General features: G+C 38.2%; 1 protein-coding gene across 9 annotated transcripts in view; it reads left to right on the forward strand.

The window, feature by feature from the left end:
* Nucleotides 1-20,631, forward strand: part of OSBPL6 (oxysterol binding protein like 6) — a 210,344-nt gene that overhangs the window by 177,719 nt on the left and 11,994 nt on the right. For 6 of the 9 annotated variants that reach the window (XM_061202541.1, XM_061202527.1, XM_061202547.1 and 3 more), the window contains 7 exons: nucleotides 1,691-1,824; nucleotides 10,066-10,173; nucleotides 11,843-11,980; nucleotides 18,056-18,143; nucleotides 18,944-19,197; nucleotides 19,956-20,093; nucleotides 20,437-20,500. In XM_061202541.1, the coding sequence (XP_061058524.1) occupies nucleotides 1,691-1,824; nucleotides 10,066-10,173; nucleotides 11,843-11,980; nucleotides 18,056-18,143; nucleotides 18,944-19,197; nucleotides 19,956-20,093; nucleotides 20,437-20,500 (924 nt within the window). The remainder of the gene's footprint in view (nucleotides 1-1,690; nucleotides 1,825-10,065; nucleotides 10,174-11,842; nucleotides 11,981-18,055; nucleotides 18,144-18,943; nucleotides 19,198-19,955; nucleotides 20,094-20,436; nucleotides 20,501-20,631) is intronic. The other 3 variants (XM_061202561.1, XM_061202567.1, XM_061202574.1) reach the window with 2 other exon arrangements.

Below are 20,631 nucleotides of genomic sequence, written 5' to 3' on the forward strand. Positions count from 1 at the left end.
TGGGAAAGCTTTGTGTATTTGGTTGCAATCCGGAGGCTTTCAGGAAATCCAAGTTTCAACAGAATTTTAAAGCCTTTGTTGAAACAACATGTTTTCTTTTCAGTTGTGCTAGAAAAAAAGGGGGGGCTTTTCTATGACTATTGAATGAACTCTTTAGGAAGAATTATGGATTTTGAAATGAGTGAGAGTCCACTTTTAGAGCTGCCAGTTGGGTTAACATATTTCAGCTATCAAGTTATTACCTTAAAATTGATAACTAGAATATAGCACATAAATCAATAGATTGTGAGTCCCTTATGATCTCACCATTTTTCCCCTTTAATTCAGGCCACTGTTTTATGCTAAATTTTTCCATTTCTTTAAAAAAATCCTTTCTCTTATAAGGAAATCCCTTTTAGAAGACTTTGCATTTTATAGAAACTGTTATTGTAAAGATAGGAGTTGGAAATTCAGCCTTTTTGTGTTTCAGAATTAAAGACTGCCTTGGATTTTTACCAATGTATGTTGTTAAGTATGCAGAAATGGCAGTGGAGGTTGTTTTTATTGTTGCTTTTATTTTGTTTTATTTCCAGCTCTATTGAGATATAATTGACATGTAATATTGTATAAGTTCAAGGTATACATGTTGATTTGATACACTTATATACTGAAAATAATTGCGATAGCTAACACCGTACCATTTCTTTTTTTTTTAATATTTATTTGGTTGTGCTGGGTCTTTGTTGCAGCAGGCGGGCTCCTTAGTTGCAGCTCGCGGGCTCCTTAGTTGTGACTCACTGGCTCCTTAGTTGCAGCACTTGGGCTCCTTAGTTATGGCTTGCTGGCTCCTTAGTTGTGGCAAGTGGGCTCCTAAGTTGCAGCATGCATGTGGGATCTAGTTCCCTGACCAGGGATTGAACTCGGGCCCCCTGCATTGGGAGTGTGGAGTCTTCACCACTGCACCACCAGGGAAGTCCCACCATTTCTTTTTTGTGGTGAGAACATTTAAGATCTACTCTCTTAGCAACTTTCATGTAAATAATACAGTACTATTAACTATAACACCATACTGTACATTAGATCCCGAGAACTTATTCATCTTATAACTGGAAGTTTGTACTCTTTAAAAACACTTCTGATATCATGATGTTCTTGGCTGAGAAACTAATGCAAGTGCTGTTCTTAAGACCAAATCATTTCCTACCCCAAAGAGAACTAGTTAGAACTTCTAAAACAGCTGTCTTATTTATATTGGTAGGACTCATAAAATGCTCTTGTTTGGGTACACACTTTGGGGAAATAATTTTTGATAGTTCTAAATGATTTGCATGAGGCTTCATTGTACACAGAACTGCTCAAATATTGCCTTCAAATATGGCAGAGTAAAACTTGTTCCCTTTTCCTTCTAGGAATTATAGTTTAGTTTCTAAATATTGAAATTTAAAAATTGATAATTTTATATGCTGCTTCCAGGTCTTTGTTGGCTTATCTGGTTTGAAATGCTAAAACTTTCATCCTGATTAATTACCATTCCTATATTTGTGTATAGATGTTCTGGTTGATTCCATTTTATGGCTGACTTTCAATTAGACTGTAACATAAACTTTCCAGAAAATATCTGTGCATGAGTTAAAGTACTGAGAAGTTTATAGTTTAATATATTCTTTCTGGATCCATTTGATCTTTGTTTCTTACTTTTCTCCCCACGCAGTGCATTCTCTTTTGAAGTCAGCATTTAATAGCATAGCTATAGAGAAGGAGAAGCTTAAGCAGATGGTTTCTGAGCAGGATCACAATAAAGGCCACAGCACGCAGATGGCACGGCTCCGACAGTCACTGTCTCAGGTAAATGAGAGTGTTTGTTTCACTCTCATAATACATTCCTAACCCTATAAGCCAAAGATGGGGGTGGAGGCACTCCATCATGGGGATGGCACATCATCTGAAATTCTCCCAAGACATTGCAGTGTCAGTATTACATTTTATTACTTTTCTTCCAAACAATATCAAGGTAAGGGTGAAAATGAACCAAACTTGCTTGCAAACATAATTGCTATTTTGGCTGATTGAATACTTTTAATGCCTCTCTGTAGTCATTATAAGGCAGTCCCTGGTTTAAAAAAAAAAGAAAAAAATCATGCATTTATACATGATTTACATACACATTTAAACAGTTATGTTCCAGAATATGTTTGATCCAATGTCAAATAGACAAAATCTACCAGATCTTCCACACTTAACTATTTTTTCCCACTTATATTTTAATCTGTTGAAAATTACTGGTAACTATTACCTATTTTTTCTATTCTGATTTGCACTCTTAGGATCTTCTTCCTAAGTTATGCTCCCTGAAGCTAGACTCTTGTATATATTTCAGTATATATTTTACACTATAATAAATATTACTCAATATATATTATATTGATCTTATTAATACTAATCAAGTCCCTGTGTATTTCAAGGTTGAAATTTCTGTTAAAAATCCTTTAAAACTGCACTTATGCTTTCTTTTTCTTTTTTTTTTTGACTTGTATATGGATATAATTATAACAAAATACCTCTCCTATAAATGCAGATGATAATGTTAAGAAGCGTTTAAATCTTGGAAAAGCACTCAGATATGTATTCATAGTTACGTATTTAGATTTAGCTATATGAAGTTGCACTTATGCTTTCTTACACTGAGCACTTCCTCTGAAATATTTTCATTTAGTCTATAAATGCACCTTTAAAACTTCCTTTGAGACTTCAATGTTGTTATTGATATTGTGTGAGAACTCAGTGTTTATATAAAATATTGTTCACTTCCTGGTGCCTTGGATCAGAGCGAAGGAGCAAGCAAATCCTGGGTAAGTGGTTTTCCATGTGGATCAGCTCCTGCTTGAAGAGTTTCCCTCAGTTCCTGAAAATTAGACTTAAACTGGTCTCGCCATGTTTTATGTCCCTGAACTGTCAGCTTCTTTTCAGCGTTAAGTTTCACGTTATTGAATGCTGTTTTCTGGACCACACTTTCTGCTGTTTGCCATCAAACACTGTCAGTTGAGGTGCATATGCTGCTTCCAGTGCAAAACTAGGGAACTCGAGAGCCTGAGCATTCCAAGCGGCAACTGTGTTCCAGTCTGCAGAGGGCTTCCTTCACAAGCACACTTGAACGGTTGCCCTGGACTGATCTCATGTCATGTATCTGTCGGACACCTAGTCCATGTTAATCGATCTTCTGAATCGTGATCCTGAAAGGATCACGAATCAGAAAGATCAAAATAATGGTGAGTAAACATCTTGTATGTCATCCTGTAAATGTGTCAAATACACTTTTGTCCCCCTACATGTTGCAGTGTTTTCTTCAGATGTATTAAGGACTGAAGTCTTAGTGGTATGAGATAAGCTTGTGCTGAGAAAAATAAGAAAATGTGCTTGTTTCCCGCTTGCTTGCTTTTATTTGCTTGTTGGTAAGACAGAATAGTAAACACGTCTAAGTTTGGGAGGTCAGGTGAGATTAGAAATGGTGATGAAGAGAAATTTTAAAGCAGTCATTCATTTGTTCATTCATTTATTCATTGTGTTTCATTCAACTACTGTACTTTAGGTACAGTGCAAGGTATAGGACACCAAGTTAAAAGTAGCCCTGGCCATGTTCCCAGGAAGTTCATGATCTGACTACTGAGATGAGTAGTATTTACTCAGGAAACAGTTAAATGGACCACGCTGTAGTCCATTCCCAGTGGCACATGAGCAGTGCAGATTTCCAGGGCTCTGGGTGTTCAGAGAAATGAGAGATGCCTGAGCTGTGAGCAGACCCAGAGATCAGGTTCGTGGAAGAATTGGTCCTTGATGGACCTCAGGAGACAGCAGCAGCTGTTAGCAACATGACAAAAGTAAAATAAAGTGAAATTACATCAACTTGCGTGCTTCGGGTTAAATGTTTCCTTCTCTTGTCTAAACATTTATTTGCATCTAGACTTAGAGCCTCAATAGATTTTTGTTGGGTTATTTGCGGGGGTGGGGGGGTGTTATATTTACTTCGTTTTTTTGAACTCAAAAAATGTGAAAATAATTTGGGACTATAAAGATAGTTATACCCTATCCACTAGCGAATTCAGTGCTTCCGGTTCTGTGTTATCACAGCATCTTGGCTGTGTTCACATCCTTGTGTCTGTACATACCTTCCCATTGGGTGGGTCGTTTCCTCCTGAGCTCTAGGGCTCAGGAGAGAGGCCCTGGCAGAAAGATGTGGATACCCCCGTATATCGGTGCATTTATAGATGTTGATAAATTGTTTTCAGTCAGAATAAAAGAGGCCAATGATGCTGCCATAGAGAACATTAGTATTTAAAGGACAAGCTAAAAAAAACGAGGATCCTTTGATGGAAACCCAGGGGAAACAGCTGACAAATTTAGATAGCTATGATCATTGAGATCAAGGGTAAAGAGTTTTGATAATTTCAAGAATGAAAAGGTTAACAGGGTCTGACTTAGCAGCAAATGATATATGGACTGAAAGTCAACCTTGAATTTGGCAGTCATCTAAGTTTGTTTGTATCATGAAGGGAAGGAACTAGCAGATAAGGAGACATTGAAGATGGGAAACAATTAACTGATGTAGCCATCTTGATTGGCTAATTCTTTTATTTTCATTGTGCCTCTTTAAATATAGCACTAAGGATTGAACAAGATATGAAATAGCTTGAGTACATTGAGACAGCTGTTCTACGTATGTTTCTATGTTAATATAACTTCACATTATAGTGTGATTTTAGGTAGCCTAAAGACATCTTTGATCCTTATTCAGGTATCATCAGTTAAAACCCAGATACTTTTTTAATGAACAGTTACCAATCCAAGTCTCCCCCCTGAAAGGGAAGGAGAGAGAGAGACTGTTTAAATAACTTCTTAGATTAGTCTAACGTTTTTAAAGCTTATTTTTTATTTGACATAAGTCCGATTTGATATATGTCTAATGATTAAAATGCTGCTTTTCAATAAAGCTTTTAAATATATCAACTTGGCAAATTTCATCATCCTTTTAGAAGGTACATAGCATAATAAAATAAGTAAAATTAGCATTCTTCATTCACTACATGCTCAGCATAAATTTTTACCTGCCTTGGGCATGTAATAATTTGCAAGGCTGAACAGTATAATGAATTTCTCTTCTAAAGTAATATTTCATCCCTGATCTATATGTATACAAAAATATACATAATTCTGTTATTTTACCCCATGAAACTTTAAAAGTCAACATTTACACCTGAAAGGCAGCATAGATGTTGGATTTACACCTGTAGGACAAGGTATTTTATGTGGCATGTATCCCTTTGTAAATGACTTTATTTCACAGCAGCTATAATTTTATGTACTGAACACCAAAATCAAATAGTATATAGTAAGACTATGGTAAACTCAGCCCCCTAGATTACTATAATGAAAGATTCAACTTGCCTTGAGTCTGTCTTCAATACATTACACTCCGTCACTATTACCAGTTTGATTTCTGGCCCCAGAGTTTGTACACAGCTTGTGCTAAATGCATTGGGTGTTGGGTCCATACAAATGTGAGCAGAAGAATATGACCCAGTACTCAGTCTAGAGTTACTGAATTTCATTAAATCAGTACGACATCCACTGTTAGATGTGCCATCATTCTGTGCATTACTAAGAAAGAAAAAATTGTCAATTAAACTGACCAGTGCTTCAGAGGTGTTAATGTTTGAGGAATTGTGCATATTAGAATCAGTGAAACGTGGTATGTTTGGGAATGTAAGCAAAAACATTGGCTTAAGGCACGTAGCAGCATAATTAAAATCCCAGTCATAGCGTTTACCATCCTTCCTGTCTACAGCATTTTATACATCCAAAATAGGTATTCTGTGTTGGGATAAATGTTTTAAGTGTATTTGTTCCTGAATTTCAGACTTCCCTGAGACTTGGCCAAATTTGTTGTATATGAAGATATTCTTCATAGAATCCTTTACATCTTTTTTTTTAGCTATCCAGTAACTTTAAATTGATGTCATTTTGGACATAATTTGGCAATGTTTATTAAAAGCCTTAAAAATATTTTACCCTTTGACCCTTTGGTCCATGGCTGATATGTATAATCTAAGAGGGTAATGCTGAATGTAGAAAGCCTGTATGCACATAAACGTTCATGGCAGCATTATTTATCCTAATAAAAATCAGTAACAACGTAAGTGCCCAAGACTAGAAAATAATCACTTGTTCCGCAGTTATTAAAATCACATTTGTGAAGAGTTTGAAACATAAAATAAATATCTGTGTACAAAGAATAAGTGGCAGACACAGGATGTAGAGTATGTTCCCATTAAATAATGTGGAAAATGCATAAGAAAAAAAGCTAGAAAGAACTATACCAAGCTACCAGGCTTCCCTGGTGGCACAGTGGTTAAGAATCCGCCTGCCAATGCAGGGGACATGGGTTCGAGCCCTGGTCCGGGAAGATCCCACATGCCGCGGAGCAACTAAGCCCGTGCGCCACAACTACTGAGCCTGCGCTCTAGAGCCCACGAGCCACAACTACTGAGCCTGCGTGCCACAACTACTGAAGCCCGCACGCCTAGAGCCCGTGCTCCCCAACAAGAGAAGCCACCGCAATGAGAAGCGCGCGCACCGCAACAAAGAGTAGCCCCCGCTCACTGCAACTAGAGAGAAAGCCCACGTGCAGCAACGAAGTCCCAATGCAGCCAAAAATAAATAAATTAAATAAATAAATTTTAAAAAAGAAAGAAAGAAAGAAATATACCAAGCTACCAGAAATTGGTTAATTGCGTAGTAAGGTATGAATTTTTAAAAATATTTTTCTACTTTTTTGTGTTTTCCAAATACACTAGAATAGTATTTTTTTTAAATAAAAAACAAGGTGATTTTTAAGAGATACCCAGGTTCTTGACAGCTCTAGCTTTGACAGTTTCCATACTCATATTCTCACTCCTTTTCAACCAGTTTTGCTTTTATCTGAAGGGTTTAAGTCTTCTGGTGATCCCATATTGCCATATGTTTCATATCCTTCTCCAGCCTTCAGGCTTCTATGTGTCCTTCCCAGAACCCACAGTTCCATTCAGTAAAATGCATATGCTATGCCAGAGTCTCACCCAGTCTAAGGTAAATTCTCACCCATTGTCTGCCTAGGGGGGTGAATGGTAGTTAATAGCCAAGGAGGTAAGGATTTGGGCAATTAATTCTGGCTCAGAACTTCAAGATGGTAACTTCTTTTATAGATGGGTCAGGAATTATGTGTTTCTTGGGTATATTACGCTTGAATGTGTATGAGGGACATGAGGTGTGGGGAAATGAGTATACCTTGCGGAGAGTTTGTAGTGCGGTCTGAGCTCACTCATGAAAGCAAGTAGTGAGACTTCCTAAAGAATCTAGGCACAGTTCCTGAGCCCGAGGCTGCTTCCTGCCTGTTAGGCCTTGGCCCCGTCTGCCACTCCTAGAGCAATGTTATTACTCACAAGTTTCCATGGCTTTTCTTGCTCATGAGCTGGCGCAAGTGGCTGGCGACGTGCCTCCTTTTCCCTCGCTTCACCACTGTACAGACTCCTTGGGTGCATTCTGTATATTGTTTCTGCCATCAACTGGGCTCTTCTATGTTAATTACCACTAATAGTGTCATTTCACTGAAAATATCCGTATACCTCGATGTTCCCAAGGATGTTTCCATAATATCATTGTAGAGAAAATAGGTGAGCTTCAGGGAGGGAAGTAACAAATGTGGTCCTGAGCACTCCCTAAGAGCGCTCATGGCGCTTGGTTGTAGCCAACTTCAAAAACAGTCTGTGTGAATGAGGCAAAAGGAGGAGCCATCCTGGCAAGACACACAGAAATGGGCTGTTGCATGCTCCGCATCTGCTTACACTTTCTGCCCTTGGGGTTGCCAAAGTTGGAATAGTATTTATTTCCATGCTTTTTTGTGCCACGTAACAACGTTTTTCTACCACTGCATATATATTATTAATACAATATTCCTTTAATTTTCAGCTCATTTCCTATTGATATTATCAGCTAGAGGCTACCTTGTGTGCCTTCACACACACCTGTAGGCAAAATTACATTTAATGAATACTGGATGAGATGAGAGCTTAAATGGGAATTTAACTTTCTTAAACATCCAGAGCAAACAATTCTCCAAGTTTCCTTATAAATGGGACACTTGTGTGTAAAACTCCCACCCTCTGAAAAAAACATTACTTATCCTTGCCCTTGAGTTTTTGTGGGGTTTGTTTTGTTAACTCTGTTCCAGGGGCAACAAAAGGTGCAGTCACTGTGGAGGAACCCTTAGTTGAGGTTTGTGTGAAACCCTGAAGTCATGAATATGATTCTGCAATTAAAACCATCTTACAACCTACAACAAGGCCTCCTACTTCCAAGACAACAAAATATATCTGGTTCTAATTATTTCAATAACTAAGACAGCTTTCAGTACACTTGTGGACAGAAAAATAATGAAAGAACAAATAAGCATATGTAGTCACAAAGAATACGAATTATACAGTTTTTTTTTTTTCAAATTTCAAGTGTTTGAGATTTTGCTCCAAGAAAAATGATCCTGAGCACTTTTGCAGAATATAAAGGTATTAGGAAGCACATGGTTTATTTACTAAAAAAGTAATCACCTTTTTTCTCACTAAAACATCCCTGTTTTCTCAGAGAACTGGACACATATTTCCTCCTGTCTGCAATATGACTGTAGGATCTTTGTCCACCTTCAATCCATCAATACTTGACAGCCCACAAAGACCAAGTGTGTTCTGTTTTACACATAGTTTACAAACTGGTTTAAAGACTTTAAACAAAAGCCAAAAGCTGTGAGTGAACAGTTTTCTTCTTAAAAAGCAAAAGCTGGGATGAAGGGAGAGGGGCTGTTCCGTGCTCCATGCCCAAGGATTCTGCACCACTCAATGCAAGTGTGAAGTTTAGCCACTGTGTAATTTATCCTGGGTGATTTAATAGGTACAGAGTTATAGTTACGCTGTTATATTTGTATATGTATTGGTTTACCGTAGTCATCGACTCTTTACAAAGAAAAGCAGAATCCTCACTCCCTGGGGCAGATGTGCTCTTCAGTAAGTCCTGACATTTATCTTTCACTCTGAAACATTCACTTCCATCTTCTAATTGCTGGTTTTAGTGGGAAGGAAAGGAGCTGTCCAGCTTTTCACTGGGCTTTGTCCTCACAAAGGTCTTTTACTTGAGACTTGGTGTAATCCAGTCAGCTACATGTGTCTCCTGTATATGGAACAGGTTCCCATGCACTAATGTGCGTCTGTCCACAGGGCCCCTGTTAGGGAGCCCATGCTTATGTAAAGCTGTTCTCTTCTTGCCCCACCCTCTAAACTGAGTTGTAGCAGATGGTGTTTTACTGATGCTGACTTAGGGTGTGTTAAAAGTCATGAAATGCAGGTAGCTTGGAGTTAGTTTCCTTTTTGTGATATGTTCTTTATTATACTTGTCGATGTTTACACTGTTCAGGGAAGGCATCTTTGGTCTATGCTTGAGTTAGTTCTGCTGTACTGTCATAGGTATTAATTATGTGCTCCTAGAAAGTGGAAAGACAACTATTTTCTTTCACCAGACTAAAATATAGCTTTATAAAATATAAAGCCAGTTCATTGTTCATTACATTTCCAAATAATTTTTAAGATATCTGGTTTTGAAACAGCTCCCAAATTTTAGAAACTAAAACCAAAAAAAAAAAAAAAATTGAAAGACTCAATAATTTTTATCCTTGGGTGTAAAATGTGATATATATGTGGTGGTAGACTGGGCTTGGGTGTAATGGACCTGACTCTAAGGGAGAGAAAATTCCATGAATCATTTTTATGAAATCCATGAACTCTTTCAACCCACTAACCTACTAAATAGTAGTCTTATATTGCAAAAAACTGAGTGCCTTAATTCTGAGCCATTTATTTCCTTCTTACCAGTGGGATCTGGCCTATGGTGGCTCCAAAAGTTTCAGCTAAGAACATCATAAGACTTTGTTGTCTAAAGTGTACCTGTGTGCTTGTTCTGCTTTATGCTTGCTTAATATCTTGAAATTACATATGCGGTTTTTGTTATTTTAAGGCACTCAACCAGAATGCTGAACTAAGGAGTCGGTTGAACAGAATACATTCAGAATCTATTATTTGTGATCAGGTTGTCAGTGTAAATATTATTCCTAGCCCTGATGAGGTAAGACTCATTTTTAATAGATGTAGAATACTTATTTTATAGCATCTAAATCTACTGCCTATTTTTATTTATTTTTATACAGTTCTTTCACTGCTGATATGATTCCCTGCATAAATATTGTGTTGCTGACAGTTCAATGTTCTTTGGAGTGAAGGATGTACATGAGCTTGACATCATTGATTCTTGGTGATCAGTTGTCTATTTTTATTTATTCCTGTGTTCATCTCATGCTACTGAATATTTAGTTTGTATATACTCCAGCTTGTGAATTTTCTCTCACTCTTCATTTGAAATATTTCTTATCATCAATGGCCCATGAAATGTTGAAACAAACTCTTTTAGCTGAGAAGGTGCTAAATAAAAGTTTGCTTAAGGTTTGTTTTAAAAGTCCTATCTAAGAAGAGAAGTCACCTGACCTTGCTAAGATACTACTATTAGTGCTGCTACAGCTACTACTGATGATGATGCTAATAATTAATGGTTAACACGTGTCAAGTGAATGCTTACTATGTGCTTGGCATTGTGCTAACCCAGTTTATACATGTTATCTCATTTCACACCCCCAACAACTCTCTGCGGTAGGTGCTCTTACTCCATTTTTCAGAAGAATTTTTGAAGAAATGGTAAGCGGATAGGAGAACATTCAGTATTTGGGCTAAACTTGAGTGTATAATTCTGTTTATAATCCTTTATAAAATTATTATTTTTAGCCATGAGAATTTATACTTTTCAACAGTAATACATGTAACAAGGTGAGAGTTTTAACTCATGCTAAGGCCATATTTGCACCAAAAATATACATTTTTCTAGAAATCTGTGGGTGCAAGTGTTCTGCCATCTAACTGCTTAGGAAATACCATCCCCAGACAGCTTCTCTTTGATGTAAGTTACCCACCCCGCGTCCATCCACCTCCATGGGTCCCGTGATCTCTGATGACACTTATGCCTACTCAGCTGCCCAGAATCTAGAGGTATTTCTAAAATTTTGTCATTCAAAAATTAGTCAACAATCTCAGTTTGAATCTTCTTTTCAACTTGAAATGTGTACTAGAATATATATATTTTAGTTCTCTTACATATTTTTCTGATTGAAACTTAAATTGTATCCTTGAAAATAATATTTATTACTTACTGAATAAAAATACAATTTGAAATAAGGTTCAATAATCATATGTTTCATTGGATAAAATTCATGATCAAACTGGAAAATGACTTTTATATATTCCGTCTCAAAAATTAGTCTTGTATACTGTTTTCTTAGCATATCTCTAGTGGTTTCTACAAATACTGCTTGAGGTGTAGTATCCTGGTTAGAATATGGCTAGTTAATGACAAGCCTAAGCATATGACAAGGAACTTGTCTCCACAGTCAATTCAGGGTATTGATAGGGGCTCAACCTGTTACATTCCACTTAATATTAATTGAGCATAGATTTAAAATCAACTCACCTTTCACCTGCACCTTTTGGATTCTTTAGGCATATTGGAAGGAAACTTATGCAGTGGTCATTTCTCAGTTGCAAGTGAAAATTAGCTGTGGTCACCACTCTTTTAACATATAGTGTGAATTTTTCTAGAAATCTGGCTAGTACGTCGTGGTCTCATTTGAACAAATAGCCATTCTTACAGGGAAGAAAACGATTACACCATATGCTTTTCTCTTCTGTAGGCTGGTGAGCAAATCCATGTCAGTCTCCCCCTGTCACAACCAGTAGCCAATGAGAGCCGCCTCTCCATGTCGGAGTCTGTCTCTGAGTTCTTCGATGCCCAAGAAGTGCTCCTCTCTGCAAGCTCGTCAGAGAATGAGGTAAGGTTCCTTGATGCATCAACCCTAACTGCTTCTGACCATGAGTTTCGGTTAAAGAAAGTAAGACTGTGGAACTTTTTTTTTTAATATTATAGTAAGATGTCCAAATAATAGCAAAGCCAAAAACATGCAAACTATATGGTTTCCATTTACTGAGCCCTTAACACTCTGGGCACCAACTCAATAGTCACAAATTTGATGAATAAAAAGAAAGAATCAAGATTTATTCTGACTTACCTGTACAGTTCATATTTCAGGGTAAACAAATAGTTGATAACAGACTCCTTTATAGAAGGAGACTAGCTAATAAATATATTAAGCATGAGAAATAAGAAAATTACCATTCATGTTTGTACATACACACACACACATCCGTACACATCTTTACCAGCGACAAGAATTTGAACTTAGAAGGATAATGTCTAGCATATATCTAGTTGGCTAATTATCATTTTTGGAGGTTACCACTGGCTACCATAAAAGCCTTATTGGATTGCTTGTCATGCCCGTGAATCTTGGCAAGGTCTTGGAAACAAGAAATCTCTTCCTTGGTCAGGTTGCAGAAATTCTTTTACTGAAATTTAGTCAAGTACACTTAGAATTTTTTTTTCTTTTTTGGCATGGGAGAAGCAGCCAAAACTCTTTCCCACACAGTTGTTTAAGAATTTTGTCATTTGAGATTGCAAATCTGTACTGCATTTTTACAAAAAGGAGATGAAATAGTTGCTAAGTGTTATTTCCATATGCATAGAAAATAGATTGAAAGGAAAAATCCTGACAATTAGTAGTAGTTCTTTTTGGATGTTTGGAAGTATGAGTGATTTTAGAAACAAAAATAAGTGGAAAATAGAAAGAAAGAATGAACACATCACTTTTCTAATGGAGGAAAGCTAAAACAGAATTCTTGTATCAGGTACTGAATTTGTTACCACATCAAGCTAGGCACTTGCCTCTCAGATTCCAAGTCATACATTAAAAGATTCACAGAAACTCCCATTCACAAGCCAGAGAACTAGTTTAATGCTAGTTCTACACGCTACCAGCATTTTTATCTCTGACTCTCCCTTTTCTGGGCTTCCATTGCTGACCCAGTTCTTTGTCCTTATTCAAGCAGACAAACTTAACATTATCTTGGCTTTGATCCATCATCTGATAAGTTTATAGCATACGCCTATGAGAGCAACCTAATTTCCCTATTTCTAGTTCTTGGGGTCACATTCAACTGGGCACCTAGTTGCCACTTGCACCAGCCACTGGCAATGCAGAAATGAAGAGGATGTGAAGCAGGTTACATGCATGAGTCCAAGCAAGATGGTGGTGCCACCCCCGTGAAAGAGTGGAGCAAGTGGCCGATAGAGGGGCAAGGTAGTAGAGGACAGAGGCGCGTGGAGATGATATACTCACTTTAAGGCATTGCGAGTTTATCAGACCTCCCAGTGGAGTTATCTGGCAACCTTTCGGATATTCAAGTCTACAGCTCAGGGAGAAAGCAGGTCTAAAGAGAGAGCAAGAGTCAGCTCAGGATCCACCCAACCACCTGCCTGTGAGACATTGACACCTGGGTGCTCCACAGACTCTCTAATTCAGCATGTCCAAATGAATTAATCAACAGCCCCCTTACACACACGCGCACACACACACCCCAAAGGGAAAAACTCACACTTACCCATACTTCTCATATTGCTTTTCTAAGTGCTTTTCTCCCCAGGTGTTCACATCAAATACCTGAGTTGCCTCAGTATTTCCCTTCACTACCACCCACCACCCATGTTGATTTACTCATCGGGTTCTGTAATTTCTGTCACCTAAATACTCTCAGATACATACATTTTCCTAAAGCTTCACTGCTGCTACTGCAATTCAATCCTCCATCAGCTCCCCACCTAAATTACCCTGTCAATCTCCATAACTAGTTTTCCTGCCTCCTTTATTGCCCCCTTGAATCCATTTTCCACTGGGCAGCCTGGCTAATCTTTCCAAAATGCAAATCTGATGATGTCCCTATTCCCCAGTGTCCTTAGGATGACAATATAAACTCCTTAGCTATCGTACAAAGACTCATAATCTGGTCTCTGCTCTCAGCTGCAGCTTCTTGCAACCTCTCTTCTTCTGGTGCCTTCCAGAGGCCAGTGGAGTGCTTCCTGCAGTTGTCAATTTGCTCCAGACACCCCTTGTCCCTTGCTGAAATAAGGAAAGTGACTCTCTCCTACAACCCACACTGGAAAGAACTAAGCTATACATCTATTCTTTGTGACTATCTTACAGGTTTTCATAAAGTGTGTTTTACTTAAATCTTTTCCCTTTATCACAACACTCAGTCTTTAAGTATTTGAAGAGGCTGGACCAGGAGATAAACCCAAGTGACAGGCACCTCCACGTTCTCAAGGTTGCTCTTCCCCTTAGGCTAAGACTTTGTTCCTGAGGCAACCTCATCTGCCCAAGTTTCTAAGTTCCCTTGTGATGAGATGCCCCCGGAAGGCTCCTTGAGTCTCTGGACAACAGACTTGGCAAGCCCACCTGGTTGGTTTACTGTACATGTGAGAATCCTAGTAGCCGCTGCAGGATGGGCCCAACTGCATATTCTACATGACAGCTGCCAAAGGCTCTTGGGCCTCTGCATTGCCGCCCACCCTGCCTGAACACTTCCAGCGCCACACGGTCAAATTGCTCACTCGCTTCAGTCTACTCAAAAGTCACCTTCTGAGAAGCCTACCCTGGATGCCCTACCTACAGTGTAGAGCTGCCATTTCCTTCTCACCCCTGACCTTTCACATGCCTCTTCCCTTCTGATTTTTTTTCCGTAATGCTTATCACTACCCCACAAAATATATATTTCATATGTTTATTGTGTGTCTCCCCCCACTGGAGTGAGGGCAGAGATTTCACCACTCTGTCCCCAGCACTAGAACATTCTGGTGAACCAGGAACTCAGTAAATATTTGCTAACTGAATGAAGGAAAGAATGCTTATAGCTCCTTACATATGATTAATCGGAGAAACATCTGGGCCTTAGCTGTCTTACATTAACATTTTCCATAACTGAGAGAAAAATCTTTATGTGCTTCACTTAATGAATGTGCAACCTCTTTTAAAAAAAAATGCTCTTCTTATTTCCAGAATGATCTACTTCCTTGCCTCTACTTTTAAACTTGTTTCTGCAATGCTGCATGCCTGGTCACAGTTAGAAAAACATATTTCCTGAACTCTTTTGAATCCCAAACCTCTTAAAGAGAAATATTTGGCTCCAAGACTTCTTGACCATGGGAGAGAAAACAAATATATATTAATTGTTTCATTATAATATGGCAGAGCCTTAACTTTATATACAGGATAACATGAGTGGACCATAGCCAGACTGCCCAGCCTTAGCTACTGCTCACACATACGATAATATAGATCTTATTCAGGGCCCACTGTCATTGTAGAGTTCTTTTATATTCTACACGGAACTTTCTACATGGGCATGGATATTGGACCATTTCTGTCATATATTAGTTTGGGTGAAATTAGAAATTGAAGAGGACTAGACTGTTTATAGCTTCTAAATGTTCATGTAATAAACATGCATGCAACATGAATTAGGTTCAGGCAGGCATTTGTCTTCTCTAACATAATTGGATGTGATTAGCTTTTTTCAGAGAAATCACATGGAAGAGTTTGATTTACTTTTTATTTCTATCAAGGTTTAGAATGTGGCTTTCATGGGCCTAAAGGTTTAGCCTTCCATTTAGTTGCAGTCAATGAGAACTGGAAACCAGCTGCAGTGGGAAAATACAAATCAGAAAAAGACTTTATTCTCAATTTGCCATCTTTATAGCATTGCTCAGGGTGCAAAAGCAAAACTGTCATTATTCATTTACGTGAAATCATTCTGAGTATAACTCTATCTCCCTAAATATATGAATTCTCCCCCCAACTCTATTAAAAACATCAGCAATAAATCCAGAAACCTTAAAGGCAAAGGCTGATGGTTTTTATTACATACAAATTTCAAACTTTTACATGGCCAAAAAAGAGTGGCATAAACAACATTAAAAAAATAAATTGCAAACTAGAAAAAAATGCAATTTATATGACAAGCTGAAAAAATGTGTGAAAGATAAGACAGCAATTTCACTAAAGATGAAATTCAAACTAGAGATCTTTTATGTGTGTTAGGTAGATACATACTAATATAGATTGATAATGTATAGTGTTTAAGTGGGTGTGAGAGATGGATGCTCTCATATACTGATGATGAGAACAAAGAAATACAGTACAATTTTCCAGGAGAGCGATTTGGCAACATACAGCTAAAGCCTAAAAGTGACTCATTTGACCCAGCAATTTCACTTCTGGGAATAAATCTTAATGAAATTGCCAGACAGATTCACAGAAATATGTTTACAAGGATGTTCATCCAAGTATTGTCTATAAATAATAAAAAATTGGAAGCCACGTGAATGCTGGTTAAATTCCTTGTGTTATATAACTGTCTAATGAAATATGTTGCCATTCCAAGTAAGGATGAAGAGCTATATTTATAAGAATGGAAGTATATTCAGAACACTATAAAATAGTTTGTAAAACAATCCCCTTTTTCAGTATCTAAAGATAAACCTATCAGTGTGTTTACATAGGCATTTTGAAATTGGGAGTAGTACCTATGAAATGTTGAAAGTGATTTCTTTTAGGTCATAGAATGGATGATTTTCATATCATCTGTTTAGCTTCATGTAATTTCTAATTTTTTACGATAAGAATGTTTTGTTTTTATGTTCAGAAAAAATACAGCATATTTCCATTTTGAAGAAAGTAAATAAGTATTAACAGTTTTCTTGCATATAGTAGAAACATTGCTTTTCCCATTCCTCTGAATGGCTCTACAGTACTTCTCTGTTTTCTTATCTGCTCTGTCTCTAAATCCCCTTAGTACATATATTGCCCCTTAATTTTATTCTTTTTTTTTTTTTTAATTTATTTTGTCTGTGCTGGGCCTTCGTTGTGGTGCGCGGGCTTCTCTAGTTGCAGCACACGGGCTCTAGAGCACGTGGGCTCAGTAGTTGCAGTGCGCGTGCTTAGTTACAGTATGTGGGATCTTAGTTCCCTGACCAGGGATCAGACCCGGGCCGCCTGCATTGGGAATGCGGAGTCTTAACCACTGGACCACCAAGGAAGTCCCTGCCCCTTAATTTTATTCTTATGTGAATTTTGGTTTCATTTTAGTTCCATGTTTCTCTCACGTAGAGAATGGCTTAATTCTCGATTTCTCTCTGTCCCTAAATCCTTCTCCCCTGCCCCCAAATAATCTGCCAAATTTTGTCCGTATACTTCAGATGTGGTTCCCAAATGCAGCTTTACTACTTGATCCTTACTGTGGCCATCTTAGTGTTATTGGTCAGTATTTCTTACCCAGATCTATGTAGGATCCTATTGTCTGGCCTCCCTAGGGAAAGCTGCTGAGTATCTTCCTGAGAACTAAATATGACTCTGTCATTTCCTTGCATTTAATAACTCATATGATTATATTGTGAACGCTTTATGTTGACATGAAAAGCCCTTCACAGTCGGACCTCATCTCGTTCGCCCTGTCCTCTGTTACAGCCACTCGACTTCTTAGCACTCCTAGAATAAATGTTTCTCTCGTGGTCCTGGCCGTTGCACACTATCCCTTCTTCTTGTGCTTCTCCCCCTTCTAACAACTGGGCAACTCCTGCATCCTCCAATACCCAGTTCAAATATTACTTCCTCCAGGCAGCCTCTCCTGACTCCTCTAGGGGGATCCATAGGGCCTCCTTTTTTGCACATTCTTACTGTGTTGAATTGAAACATTTCTGGTTATGCACTGGCCTCCCCCAGCGTCTCAGCCCAACTAAGACAGAAAGCTACTTAAAGACAGGGCTGCTTTCTGGCAATCCTACATTCTGGCTCACGGAAGACCCTCAGGTGTTCATTGCACATATGCCACATACAGTTCCCACTGTGACCTCTGCTTCTCATTTGGGCAATAACCTGTTGTTTTTCATTGTTTGATTTTTCTGAACTTTCAAGACTGAATGAGAATTCTGATCCTTTCTACGTTCTTCACTTCCTTAGGCTTCAGATGATGAGTCTTACATCAGTGATGTGAGTGATAATATATCTGAAGACAACACCAGTGTTGCAGACAACATTTCTCGGCAAAGTATGCATCCTTTGAGCTTCCAGGTGGTTCTATCTACATGCCAAGTTACAATGCTGATGATTCAATGAACAATCATTTTGACCCCGTAGCTAATTTTTCCTTTTGCAGCTGATTGTTCAATAAATTTTTATTCGTATAATCTGGTGAGGTAAATGGTTGAAAATTTTGTTAGGTAGATGGTTAAAAGAAAATGTTTAAATATCGTATATTAACGCATATATGTGGAACCTAGAAAAATGGTACAGATGAACCGGTTTGCAGGGCAGAAATTGAGACACAGATGTAGAGAACAAACATATGGACACCAAGGGGGGAAAGTGGCGGGGTGGAGGGTGGGGTGTGATGAATTGGGCGATTGGGATTGACATATACACACTGATGTGTATAAAATGGATGACTAATAAGAACCTGCTGTATAAAAAAATAAATTAAATTAAAAATTAATAATAATAATAAAAGACACACAGAAAAAAAAAAAAGTTTAGTTCTTGCGCCAAAACCAAAATTTTGTGTCCTTCATATTAACTATATTTAATTTTTAGAAGTTTGACTTGTCTTTTATTGTATAATACTTGAGTATATTTAACACTTTGTTTAAAAAACTATACGTTGATGTTTTGTGCATTTATCAGCAACCTTGTATTGAAATAATTCTCTTCCCTCTTGAGAGAGTATAATGAAGGCTTAAGAAATGTATCACAATCAGAATTATTTGAAAGGGTTCCCACCCTCCCAGGTTCTGGGAAATAAGAAAAGCAAGATCTCTTTCACTGTGATTCTCCTCTTTCTCCCTCTTCCAGTCTTGAACGGGGAGCTTACAGGAGGAGCCTTCCGAAACGGACGTCGAGCACGCCTGCCAGCTCCCTGTCCTGACACCAGTAACATTAACCTATGGAATATCTTGAGGAACAACATTGGTAAAGACCTGTCTAAAGTCTCCATGCCTGTGGAGCTAAACGAGCCACTCAATACTCTGCAGCATCTCTGCGAGGAAATGGAGTATAGTGAGCTTCTGGACAAGGCTTCGGAAACGGACAATCCCTATGAGCGCATGGTAATAAATAGCAGAGCAGCGCCCTTTGGAGATTTGCCAACCCTAGACCTGGGCTAAGGCAGAATTCATTATGATAGCATATTTGGTTGTTGCCTAATACTCTCACCTCCTAGGTAAGAGGAATCCATTTGCATAAACCAGGCAGGGCCAAAAAGATCCAGATACCTCTACTGAAAGATACACACTCTGTGACTTATTCTTGGTTCTGGGTGGTTCTAAAGTTAGACTGTAAAGGTATCCCGCTCCTTACAGGTTTAAGACATGCCTAGCCTGGCTTTATCAGCTTTTCCTGAATGCCAGGAGAGCCCATTTGTTCAGGAACTTAGGTCTGAGAAAGGAACCTCCTGTTTGTTCTTTGCCCTGACCTCTACTCCATGTGATTGTGCAAAACTTGACCTGTCCTCTGAAAAGCACCACCAGCCACAGCCCTCCTGCTAAGATTGTGCAAATGGCATAACCTGTACCCTGGCTTTCAGAACCTTTGAACTCTGTGATACTCGGGAAATTGGACAGACAGATGAATGAAGAATATTTGGCTTCCGTTGTCTGCTGGTTCCCATGCAGAGAGTTTAACCTCATTTTCAATTATCTTTTTTTCCCTATGAGTATATGAAGAGTCTGTGCAAAAAATAGAAAATGCAAATGCCATCAAATGAGCACCCACTGATGGGGGTGTATAAAATCTAGAGGAATAAGGGACAAACAGACCTGGAAGTAGTCTCTCCTATATTATTTTCCTTTCTTAAATGTTTTAACAGGTTCTTATTGCTGCATTTGCAGTTTCAGGATATTGCTCCACCTATTTCAGAGCAGGAAGTAAGCCATTCAACCCTGTCCTTGGGGAGACTTATGAATGCATTAGAGAGGACAAAGGATTCCGTTTTTTCTCAGAACAGGTAAGTCCCACTGGACTCAGTGAGTTTCTGTGTAGAAACTGTAGGAGTGCTGTTTGATGATGAAAATAGCTTTTTGATAAACATCTGATTGAGGTGGGTTATAATACTAGTTAACAGAAAATTCACTTAGCCTATCTATATAACTATAACCTCTAAATGTGCTTAAGCATGAAGTTGTAAAAGTTAAAGATTCAGTAATTTACTTACACATTTTGAGAAGAATTCACTAATAGAGATGGATGAGTTGAGTAGTTTTTATTTGGGGGTAGCCAATATACGTTGTAAAAAATTATCATTTATGGAAGTTCTAACACTGATGTCATTTTTTGTTTTTAACTACCAGGTTAGCCATCATCCACCCATTTCTGCCTGTCACTGTGAATCCAAGAATTTTGTGTTTTGGCAAGGTTTGTATTTCAATTATCACTTCAAAATCCAATTGATGAGCCTATGAGAAAGTTTCTAGTTTCCAAAGTACTCAGTTTAGATTTCTACTTTTAGAACTCAGAGAATATTGGTAGTTGGTGTGGAGTTCAGT

This window comes from Eubalaena glacialis, chromosome 1, assembly GCF_028564815.1.
Source record: "Eubalaena glacialis isolate mEubGla1 chromosome 1, mEubGla1.1.hap2.+ XY, whole genome shotgun sequence".
Classification (NCBI taxonomy): domain Eukaryota; kingdom Metazoa; phylum Chordata; class Mammalia; order Artiodactyla; family Balaenidae; genus Eubalaena; species Eubalaena glacialis.